The following is a 12,245-nucleotide window of genomic DNA, read 5'->3' as shown; positions in this document are numbered from 1 at the left end:
CTTACCCTCCTTCAAAGATTTTAATTCGTATCGGCTCAGTTTGTTTGGATGTAATGTCTTTATCTCCATGAATGTCTCCTTTTACTCTTTCTTTTATAATATTCCCCACTACTTTCTTTTCAAGCTTGCTGCCAAACAAGAAGAATGGCTCGTGTTTCATCTGTAGAACAAAGTCAAGGAAGGGTGTTACTGCTGGAGCACACAATAAACGCACACTTCATTTCAAGTACTTTTAACATTCCAGGTCAAAGCCAAACTCTCATTTTGGTGCAACTCTGTAAGACGATTTAATTTGTCCCATTTACTTTGACGGAGAATAAGAGAGGGGGCAGCATGGACAAATTTTTACGAGAGTCTTGACAGAAAAGACAGCACTGTATCTTTCCTCAGAAAAAAATAATGGAAAATAGAGATGGAAAAGCCTTAGAAGGTAATTTATTGCCATTACAGAATTTTCCCTGGCACCATTATCTAATGCTTAGCCCATGAGGAAGAATCAGTGTGTAAAAGACATTAAATGGATCTGAAGATCCTTACTCAATTTTAACTTAATCTTTACTTACAAATGCACGTGGATGTTTGTGTCTGATACTGTTTGAATCAGGATATGGCAAAAACAAAGGACAAAATAAAAGGAGATAATGTATTAGGCTCTGGCATACATGAAGGGAGGGCTTTAAAAGCCTCACTTTTTACATCTGATTTTGAAAATGGAGACAGAGACAACAGAAGTAGCAGAGCTTGCAGAAAGGTAAATTAAGGCTCAAAAGTTGTCACAGGAAGATGTCAATGTCTGATTTCCCAATGGAGGATTTTTTTTTTAAAAAAGTCATTAACTTACATTTCATAGTTTACTAATATTTTCTCAAATAAAGATATACTAATTTAATTTTATTAAAGCCTCTTATTTACCTGAGCAAACTGCTTCCACGCACTTGATGATGTCAGTTTACCAGCTCCAGGTCTATGCATAGCAGCCAGAGTGTAGATTTCCGTGGTGTTTTTTTGCTTGGACCTTAAAAGTGCTAAAGTGGTCTTTGTACTTAGCCCAGATGGGTTTGGGTTACACGAACTTATACACCATGAAGCATAAACAGAAGATTTGAGGGTTGGTTGCTGAATGTAATTGGGTTTCGTATAGTTTAAGAAACACCAGCTCACAGTAGTAGTAGTGCGCAGACTTGGGAACTGAAGGATCTGCTGAAAATCTGCTACGTCTGTCAGAAGAATGGTTGAGCCTGTGACTTTCCCACTGGTATTGGATGACATCTGGACTAACATCCCAAGAGGCAATTTTTGATGTTTCAGTTGGTCTTCTGGCTGAATTTCTCCTGGTGGCAATGAAGACCTCTGTGGACTCATGCTCATATCTGAGGCTGTTTCATCCACATCCAGTTCTTCTGGCGAGTCTCTTCCTTCAGAAGGGCCACTGGACTTCTGCCCTGGTGACGTGGAATCAAAACTGGAAAGTTTCTCCCTGCTCAGAGGGAAAGCATCAGCTGTTGGCAAGCTGACAGGTGGGAAATCTTGAGATGATGAGGATGACAGCGGTGAAGAGGATGACATGGATGGCAGACTTTCTTTTGGCTCGGTAGCACAGCTCTGCCTGACTAGTTGAGGCTTCTGCATTCTTGGAAAATCTTTCTTTATATCTGAGTTAGTTAACTCAACTGCACTTAGCTCCTCAACTATCTGCCCGTACATTTTTTCTTCTTTGACTCGTTTCTGCTGCTTGGTCTCCATGAAGAGCTCCAAGCTGCTGGCAGGTGAAAGCATTCGCTTGCTTCCTCCCAAGGTAGAAGCCATGTCCGAACTGGAAGGCAAACACAGGGGAATTGGTGGCTCCAGTCCCAGTGGTAGTGTCTGCGGCACTTTCCACAAAGGATATTTTTCTAGCCCTCCATGCTGACCCAACATCTGAGCTATGTTAAATCCAATTCCTTGCATGGTTGCATTAGTTGCCAATGTTCTTTGAGAAACAGTCTCATCAACTTTACAAATCACAATCGCAGGACTGTTGCTCTGTCCAAGGATCTGGGAAATGCTTGTGTACATGACACTACCGTAAGACGGCACATGGGTTTGAATCCTGACGGGAACAACTGTTCCTGGCAAAGACTGTACAGATCCATCACTTGGGGAATCAAAATCTGTCTGAAGATGCTGCTCAGAGGAGGTATCTGTTGGTTTAATGCTATGGTCTGACTGGTACTTTGCAAGATTACTTTTTGAATACTGCCCAGATGTTCCTGAGTAATGCTGGTATGCTTGCTCTTTAGCATGCACATAATCAGCTGGTTTCTTTCCAATAAGTTCTGGTGCATGTTCCAGGTGATAACTTGGAGGAACATCTGTTTGGAAAGGCTGTTTGCCGTAAGATTTCTGCAGCTGTTGTACAAAATGATGCTGGAAGTGTAGAGGTTCTGTGCATGACTGCCACAAGACAGGCTGCTGGGATGGTGGTAAGTGAACCATGCAGACAGCTGGATATGGGAACTGAAACAAGGTGCTATGAATAGGGGGGAAAGGGACTTTTTCCTGATGTGCAAATAGCTGCTGCTGCTCTGATGGATGTTTGTTAGGAATATAAGGTGCTTGTTGGATCAAGGGAGTCCTTAACATTTCCGGGCTGTCTGCAAGAAGAGCCTGTTGCTGGGCAAGGTGGGGTGAGCTATTACTAAGCTGAGCACAAGAGCCAATAGCCTGTTTTCCAGAGTCATCTACCTGAATGGGCTGAAGTACAGAGGAAGGGGAGTGATGCCAGGCAAGCTGGGAGGAGCGAAGACCAGCCTGTGCATGTTCCATCTGCTCCTGCTTTATACTTTGTTCTGTGCTCTGATCAGTCTGGGAAATCTCAGGAAAACCAGTGAAGGAAGCCTGGCGAACCAAGAAGCATTTCTTCCTTTCTCGGGATGGAGACAGTGCCGTAGTAGGTGTGCCAGCTGAAGAGGCATGAGACAGGTTCCCATAATCAAAGGATTTACTTCGGATCTCTGGGACTTCAGCAGCATGAGGACAAGGCATCTGTTCAGATGAGCAGCGTCTCATTTCCCTCTGATGGTGATGCCCAGGAACAGAAAGTGAGTAAGCACCAGCTGGAACTGTTAAAAATTCAGACTGTTTTCCAAACTCATCTTGCTTGGGAGGCGTGATGAACTTCACATTCTCTTCTCTTTCAAAGGACATTGAAAAACTCGAACTGTGGGACAAATTACTTTCTTGGCTAGGGCTGCGAGAGAGGCTTGTACCTGTGGACTCAAAGCTGGATTCTCCAGAGGAGTGCTCCATGTCAGCCAGTCGTAAACGCTTCTTTTTGGGTGGTAGCTTTTCGGCTGGAAGTTGAGAAAGGGTTTCACTTCTCTGAGGCCACTGGAATTCTTCGGTGGGTCTCTCCTGCTCTTTACTCTGCACTTCTTTGTCTTTCTCAGGCTTATCTGGCTCCTCTGTGACACGAATTTCAGGTACCTGTATGTTGTGCTGGCGAACCAACCTGGGCTGCATATGATACGGCTGAGGCTGCTGGGATGGAGACGGCTTACTGGTGTCAGCATTTTCCGTTTGTGGAGTTCGGTCTGGGCTCATCGGGGACTCACAAATCTCGCTCTCGCATGTTTCAGATGGTGAATACATCTTTTCCTGCTGGCATGCAATATGTTCTGTAGATTCAGACCTTTCAAATGAGTTTGGCCTGCTCAACGAATTTGTGTGCTGAATGACAGAGATGACATTTCCAGGGGGCTTTCTAGCCAGTGATTCTGCAGTCTTTTCTTGCTCTGCAGTTAAGGATGAGTCTTCCAGAGAAGCTGCCGGGCTTCCAGACTGCAAGTAAGGCCTGCAGATTTCAAAACGCTCTGCATGGCCATGGGCAGCATTGTCCAGGCCTTGAAGGGCAAATCCACTCCTTGGCACTTCCTGAATTTGGGATTTGGGATCAAAGTCCAAAGGCTGAATTCCCCCAGTGGTGCCAGTTGTACTGCTGCAAAGCATGGGACTGTCCTCCTCATCTCCAACACTCTCCTCTTTCCTGCGCTTTCTGTTTTCAAAAGTTGTTCCAAGCATGGATGGCACTGCCTGAGATTGTCCAAGTGGATCAACAAAGTACTCTCCCCCCTTGTTCATCCCACCTAAGGATGGCGAGTCCCTGTAGTTCTGCTTCTGAGCTTCAAATTCTTCCCACTTTCTGTAGTGCTTTCCACTGGCATCATAGTCATAAAAGGTCTTGTCTCCTTTCTTCTCTTTTAAGGATGGTCCTTTCTCACCTGCTGTCTGTCTGCTGGAAGCAATAATGGTATTTTTCCCTGGCCTTCCATGATAGTCTGAATCTGAGTGCCCTTCCTGCACAGAGGGTAGTTCAAAGGCAGCCTGTCTTCTCAACATCCTTTGGTGGGATATTCCCACTGTCCCGGGGTAAAACACATCATCCGAGCCAGTCATCTTCTCATCAAATGAATGGCTTCCTCTCAGAGATGGGGGAATACTTAGGTTGTTTGCAGAAGAGGTTGGCATGGAGTTACTTCTAATAAGAGGAGAGGAATCTACTGGGGGCTCTAGAAGGACAGGCACGTCACCCTGCTGACTGACTTGGTACAGGTTGGATTCACTTTTGACGGATGATGCGGTGGTCTGGGATTGTCTAGATTCTGTATTGCTGCCTGGATAAACTTGTGTGGATTTAATAGTGCTCAAATTACTGGAGTCAATGAGTTCTTCTTTATTTGGAGTCAGCTGAGAAATGTGTTCCTCAAGCATCTTGATATCTAATCTGTTATTTAAAAGAGGTAATGGCTCTGCTTTGCCCTTTCTACCCATTAAACTGTGTTCCTGATTTGTTGTGGCTACTGTTAGTGCTGTCCTTTGATTAATCCTATAGAACTTCCCAAAGATGATCTCTTCGTAAGACTTTGCATTAGTATTTGGTGGGCTAATTTGTTGCTCAGCACTTTCTGAGCGGGAAAAATAACCAGAGTCAGTGCTTCCTTTACTGTGTGGGCTCAGGAGGTTTAACGACTGCTCAGAATCTTGCCCTTTTTTCTCTGACAGTCTTAGTGCAAGTCGCTGTTTAACTGTATGAGAGTCATCAGACTTAGTACTTAAGGATGGGTTTTGCAACATATCAGAGCCAATATATGGTGAACTCTCACTGGGTAACTGAATTCCACTTTTAGGGATAATCAAAATGGGCACTTTCATTGGCCCCACCAAGGACTCTTCCATGGAGGAGTGAAAACTGCTCCTGCTAGCAATGTCCAGGGGGAGCTGCGGGATGGGGCTCAGTTTGTCAGACCCTTCCACTAGGAGAGGGGTCTCCTCATCAGTGTCCGTGCTCTGCTCGCCATCTGAATGTATTTCAGCTTCCACATCGATGTAACTGGCATCTAGGTCCAACTTAGAGACTGCCGACTCTGTGAAAGGTACCAACCCTGCTTTAATTGCATGGGCATGTGACTTCCTGTGCTTGTAAAGGTTGCTCTTCGTCTTGAAGGAGAAACCACAAGGAACACAAGGGTACGGTCGCTCCCCAGTATGAGACCTAATATGCTTTTTAAGTACGCTAGGTTTGGCACAAGCCCGATTACAGTAAGGACAAATGTACTTGCCAGGCTTTTTGGGTTTGTGCTCCTTTTTGTGAGCATCATCTGATTGTTCTAAAGATTTCTGTGAATATTGGCTGTATGCAGGGTTCAAACTTGAAATCTTCTTCCTGGAGAAACCTCCACTATGGCTATGCATATGAAAAGGAAACAAGTCCTCTGAGGCAACTGATTGCAAGTGGCTAGGAAACTGCCACGGAGGGCCTTCCAAGCTCTGATGTGGCTTTATGTTGTGCAAGAAGCCTTGTGGCAATGAATGCTGTGGGAAAGAAAGTGAATGTTGACATGAGTAAGGACTTGGACGATGCTGTGGATATTGCTTCTCTGTGACTTGCTGTGCAGTTTCATTCGATGATACCAGTTTCCCAGAACTAAAAAGTTGTGCTGATGCTGTGTTTCCAATTTGCTCGTGATCTATTTGTGGTTGCCTCTGTACTTCTTGATTGCCAAAAGTGCTCATCTTAATAACAGCTGAATGTTCTTGCCTCCATCTACTTGGTACTTTAGCAGTTTCTCCAGACCTTGAGGTAGCTTTTTGCCCTATAGCTGTGTCCCCAGAGTCCATTTTGTTACACAAGGTCTTAAGTGCTAGTTCACTTGAAAGCTGTGCAGACACATGGAGTGTGTCCAAAGCTGTGCTTTTTAAAGTTTTGTTGCTCCCATTTTTCCAGGGCTGTTGCAAGTTCACAGACTTTTCTTTCTCTTTGGAACTTTCCACGCAGTAGTCTATAGGCATTAGATTTGTGTCTGTACACTAATGTGAGTATTATACAGTTCTGTTCATGGCAGGAACTTTCCCAAACAGTTTATTTTACATTTGCAAAGACTTGTTATAGCATTTGGACATTTTCCATTGTTATTATTCTGAGATGCAGAACGACCCAGAGATATTTGTGATCTACTAGAGCAAAGTTCTCTTCATCTCTTCCATGGTGACACAGCTATCTGTAAGAAAAAAGCAAAAACAAAGAAACCACACACATCAATTAATACAGCCGTGCAAAATAACATCAATGCAGTCAGTTACACTTTCATTGAGCCTTTCATGAAAAATATTGAGGGACTTAAGTAAAGATAAATACCTTTCACAAAATGCCCTTTTGTCTGGAGACACAGTAAAGCCTGGCTCCAGAGACTGCACACAAGCGTAGTCACTACTCAGTAAAAGCCTTAGGAACAGAAAACAGGGATCTAGACTTTCCAAACTGAACAGAAGCTTTGGAAGGCTTTCTGGGGACAGTTTAAAGGCTCGATTCTCAGAATATCCGCCACCTACTTTCAAAGCTCTTTCAGCAAATCGCTGCTGAAAATGGAGTCCTAACACGATGGGTGGGAATTACCTTATCCGGTATTACTCACCTACAGTTCGGACACGTACTTTAGTCACCTGGCCTTCCTCTAAAGTCAGAGGAGGGTGATCGGTACTTCCAGAGGAGAAATCTTTCCATATTGTGACGGGTACTTCAGACACAGGGGATGTCTACGCACATGGCCTTCCACTCTGGAGATGCCTGTTTCTCACTGTCAGCTAGGCAGAAATCCTAGATGACTACCTTGTATATACCAAATTTTAAGATGGCTAAAGTGAGGTACTTCTTACCTTAGACCATCTAACTGGTTTTACAAGAAAGTGTTGATCGCCCTTTTAAACTACTTTTAAACAGTCAAAAAAAAGAGACAGCAAATAAGCATTCTGAACGCAACACTACTCGTACCTTTCCACATCTCCATCTTCCAACCACTATATTAAATTTTAGTGAGAATGTCTTACTAGAGGTAAAACACGTGTTAAAGAAATGTTATGACTGTGTTTATGTGCCTTTAGCATTTTAGATTTCACTATTGAAATTTCCATCCAGCTATACATGTACTGTTTATGCTTAAATGCACTAGGTTTCCACAGTTCTATTATAAAGAAGAAATGCTCAGAGGAATGATTTTCATAGACAAGTGCAGCATCTGAATTTGAAGAACAATGTAGGTTTCCTGCTTCCGTATTATCCAAACACAGGATATTTTCTGGACGTGACAGTGAGAATTATAAAGACAGTCATGATTTTACAATAGTGAGGAAAATAGTAAAAAAAGCAGTATTAGAGATACTGGAATATTTTTCATTCCTACAGTGGAAAAACTGAATTGGGCTTGACGAAACATTAGCAAAGTACAAAAAAACACATAGGGAACGGGAACATATGATTTTTTTTTCAGTATAAAAAACCAATTACCTGCATCTTCTAGGAATCTAACAGGCATGACCATCTTCAAATTTCCTGTAGTAATAAAAAAAACAATCATAAGAAATTCTCGATATTAAGCATAATGCTGAAGAAAGTTTTCTATTCTTTATAGCAGAGGCCTGAAAATTTAATTTATCCATCCACTGGAAAAAATTCACATTGTGTCTTAGACATCTGAGCAACCACATTGTGAAGAATAATGAGTGCGAGTCTTCTTAAAGTATTCAGGTTTCTAGCGTGTAGATGAATAACTGATAGTCTGAACTGATGCAGTCTCACCTTCCGGAATCAGTCAAAAGACAGCTGCCAATGTCCTTCTTCATTCCTACGCCTTCACTAAGCCTGGATTATCCCTGAATCCCATTGGCAAATCCCATTTCAATGCCTCTCTCCAGCTAATACTTTTATGCTCCAGGCCTCTCATTAAATGTTTCAGGGACCAGAACGAAATCCTGGCCAGGGTGTCACCACTCAGGTACAAGAAAATGCAGTGAAATGCAAGTAGGTTTCCAAATCAGTTAACACCAGTGGGATACTGCTCAAGAATATATGGCTGCCTTCTCAAAGAAGAGAACTACAGACCAAATACATGGTTAAAAGACTGCTGTGACTGCCATGATTTGCCACCTGTCTGACCATCACCAGCCTGCAGGCTACTCTTTGTATTGCAGAAAAGACTGGCACAGAGAACACTTCTAAAAAAGGGAGCCTGAACATTATCTGCCTTCCCTAAAGAGCATTTCTCCTGTCAAAGGAGAAGCCTGCCTTCCAGTTTTCAACAAATCTTATCTTGAAAACAGATTTTGGCTTTTGTTTCATTAAAAAGGATGGTTTTTTAATTGTGATAGCAAAAGCAACACTTACGGCTTTTCTTTATGGTTTTTATTTAGGACAAAATTCAGAGCATCTCTAAAGAACAGATCTTTAGAAATAGCTGGAGTATTATCTTCAGAGTATGGGATATAGGCTACTATAATGATTCTCAACTAGAAACTGTCAGAAAAACACCTAGAGCACTCATGCTTTCTCCATTGAATAAAACCAACAGATGATAGAAGTCTATAAAAGAAAAAAATCATCAAAAATTGAAAAATAATTTTCAATTCTTTGTAATTAATAACATGTTCAAAGAACAAATGGACGTCAGTAAAGCCCCATGACTTGACTACTGTGCCACCAGTTATCAATTATTTATTTAATAGTACAAATAACATATCAGTACTTCGGACAGCAATAGCTAACGGACTGTTGGTTTAGTCAAATATGGATAACATTTTTAAACTGTAACTATAGAGGAATCCCATATAGTACAAAATAATAGCAAGCTATCAAATACAAACCAGAATAGTTTAGGTCATAATGTCATTCAGCTTTGATGTGCCAATGGATTTTTAAATAACTGTCTTGTCTGACTCTCTAGAAGAAAAAAAAGTAATCCAAGTAAAACTTTTTAAAATTTTCCTAATCCACCTCCTCGGACAAAAAGTGTCGCTACAAACAGAAAAAGAAATCCTCGTGCACGATTTACAATATATCAGAAGTGGCTAATACGGAGCAGCTCTGCAGTGCCTTATGAGGAAATGGCAGGTAAGTGGCAAACCATTTTCAGCAGCTGGGCTAAACTGAATCTCAGGTCAGTAATGATACCAATATACAAGCCCGAACGTAAAGGAAAATGTGTGGCTTGAGAAGCAGAAACAGGGACGAGAGGGAATGTTCCTCACTGAGAAAGCATAAAGTTATTAGCCATCTTCAAAGAAAAATACTTCTCTCCTTATTAGGCAATTTTGCCAATGGTGAAGAAGAAATTTCTAGAAGATGGGAGTATCCTTTCTGTTCCATACTGCCTCTACCTTTAGAGAAGAAATCTGCCAGTCACGGAAATGTGACAGCGATGGTTTTATTTGAGCAAAAGATGATGCTAATATACTACGAACAATTTTCTGTTCTGGACTGAGACCTCTGTTACAGAGTTCAAGCCATTCTGCAGTCGTGCTATTTTCAGAACTTTCTATATAATTTTTCAACCTACACTATGAAACAGGTATACACTAATTACAGGGATTATTGATGGCTTAAGTTTGGTCAGAGTCACTCTCCTGAGAAAAATAAATCCCTTTCCAGAACCAACATAATCATTTCTGGTTTGGTCTGAGCTGCTATCCATCCTGTGTCAAAGATGGCTTTAATATTATTTCTTTTGGTTTCTTCTTTTTTTTTTTTTCTTCTCCCTAATGGGAGACTGGCCTAACTGGAGAAATCTAAGACACTGCAAAGCTAGTTTGCATTCTGTCTGTTTTTTCCAGTTAAGCTTCTATCTCATCTGCCTGCATCCACAGCCTAGCTTAAGCCTACAACAGACTTCCATTTTTCAACTGATTAATGTTTCTCCTTTAGAAAACACTGTAAATATACTTTTCAATATTGCTCTTCATCAACCATATACTATTCAATAGACAGAAACTCCCTATATTTCAAGTACTACATATTTCAAACTAAGGAACTAAGGATGATAAAAATGCACATTTTCTTTAATACCTTTGGCACGGTTCAGCTCCGCTGGAGTGACTAAGAGGAGCCCACCTACACGGATCAGAAGCCGTACGGGAGTTGCGCTGAGCACATCATTTGACAGGAGCTGCAAAGTCCTGTCTGGCTGGGGGCCAAGCCAGGTTTCCCAGTAGGAATGTGGCCCGGGAGCCAGCTCCCCCAGCCACACTAACTGCACTATCTGCCCGTTTCAAACCGGGACATTTTACTTCTGTGAAAATTTTGAACCTGAGAAGATTACTGGGAAACCGGGAGCTGTATTCATGTCAGATGCACCCACTAAATCAAGACTTTTAAAACTTTCTAGAAAGGAGCATTATCCTGTTGCTCCTTTTCCTAAGGTGCCTTTGTGAGCTGCATGCAGGGGATGTATGTCTGGTTGACTCCAGAGCTCCAAGATTATTCCTTCCTTCCTTTTTTTTTTTTTCCTCTTTTTTTCAGACCATTAAAATGGTTACACTCAACAGCTTTAAAATAAAATTTGGCAAAATACAACTTTTACTACTTCTCAATTTGTAGCTCATATTACGGCTCTTGCAAGTGAACAAATTGGAAGCTTATGTCTTCCAGGCTAAATCCTGAGTGCACCATACAGAATAAATATTGACTCTAGCGTAAGGACTAAGGGTCAGATCCAGCCCTGTTTTAAATCTTTTCTGTCCAGCTCTGCCAGCACAAAGCCGGCCTAAAACCACAGTAACTGGCCCCTGAAGAATTCATATTCTATAGGGCAAGCTGCAGTGGCTCCTATGAAATCCTTACACTCATGCACAGACCTCTGCCAAGACCCTTATTAGGCCAGTCTAGTTTATGTCTGGGATAAGCCCAGCAGCCAAGCAGCCTTACAAGAAAGAGAGGCCACCTCTGAGCTCTTCCCCACCTGCAACTCAGAAGAAAATTGCCTTGGCCTTTTGGGAAGAAAGACAGCGCACCTTTGGCTTGCTGTCCTACCCCACGTTTCCCTCTGCCCCGCTAATGATACTCCCCAAAGAGCTGTTTGGTGTTGACATCCCAGTGGACAAAAAAAAAAAGACTGGGAACCCTAATAAAACATGGATTTACAGATTCTTCTACCTAGGCAAAGTCATAGGTGGGCTAAGTCTTCATTTTACCTATTAAACTGTCTTTATCTCAACCCACAAGTTTTTTCCCTTTCCCCCTTCCGATTCTCTCCCCCATCCCACCGGGGGGAGGGCGCGAGCGGCTGCGTGGTGCTGAGTTGCCGGCTGGGGTTAAACCACGACAGGGTCCCATCTGACTGTGGTTTTGCAGCTGGCCTTCTACCTGTCTATTTGAACACCTCTAGGAATGACTGTAAATTCCTATGTCAACCACTGGCACTTGGCAAAGTCTTGAATTACTGAGGAATGCAAGGATGCCTGTGCTTTTGCTGCAGTTTGGCAGGAGTTCTAAGACATCCTTTTACACATCCAATTCCAAGAATGCAGGCCTTTTAAAACAGGTTAGGTGTATTTATTATAATCTACTACTTTCTGTATTGTAATTGCTGTTGTTATCTCTTCACATTTGAAGACACTACTCTAACGTGTTCATTTAATCCCACCCCAGATGTTCTGCCTGGCCTCAGGATTTCAGCACTTTATTGAATGTACTGCCATTCTCCAAAACCAGCCAGAGAATCACAGTTTTGAAAATACCCTGAAACATTTAGAATAACACACATGTTTTTTAAATTTGGGCAGCTGAACTAATCATTACATTGTGTTTTTTAAAATGTCATTTAAAAGTACTAGCAAATACAAAAACAAATACTGCTCAGCAAATACACATAGTACGCTGTGAATTTACTATTACATGATCGAACAAACTGTACTAAGCTTACTTGAGGAGAAGCTACAGGGCA

General features: G+C 42.1%; 1 protein-coding gene across 13 annotated transcripts in view; it reads right to left on the bottom strand.

Moving 5' to 3' along the window:
* HIVEP2 (HIVEP zinc finger 2) overlaps positions 1-12,245 on the bottom strand; it is a 142,988-nt gene that overhangs the window by 17,451 nt on the left and 113,292 nt on the right. For 10 of the 13 annotated variants that reach the window (XM_082307890.1, XM_082307883.1, XM_082307884.1 and 7 more), the window contains 3 exons: positions 7,820-7,864; positions 913-6,536; positions 6-160 (listed from right to left, as the gene is read on the bottom strand). In XM_082307890.1, the coding sequence (XP_082164016.1) occupies positions 6-160; positions 913-6,327 (5,570 nt within the window). In that variant the 5' untranslated portion in view covers positions 6,328-6,536; positions 7,820-7,864. Of the gene's footprint in view, positions 1-5; positions 161-912; positions 6,537-6,950; positions 7,145-7,819; positions 7,865-12,245 lie in introns of all 13 variants that reach the window. The other 3 variants (XM_082307881.1, XM_082307887.1, XM_082307886.1) reach the window with 3 other exon arrangements.

The sequence above is a fragment of the Platalea leucorodia genome (assembly GCF_965183815.1).
Source record: "Platalea leucorodia genome assembly, chromosome: 3".
NCBI lineage: Eukaryota > Metazoa > Chordata > Aves > Pelecaniformes > Threskiornithidae > Platalea > Platalea leucorodia.
Note: the sequence above shows the minus strand (reverse complement) of the source record. Positions and strands in the feature narration are given on the sequence as shown.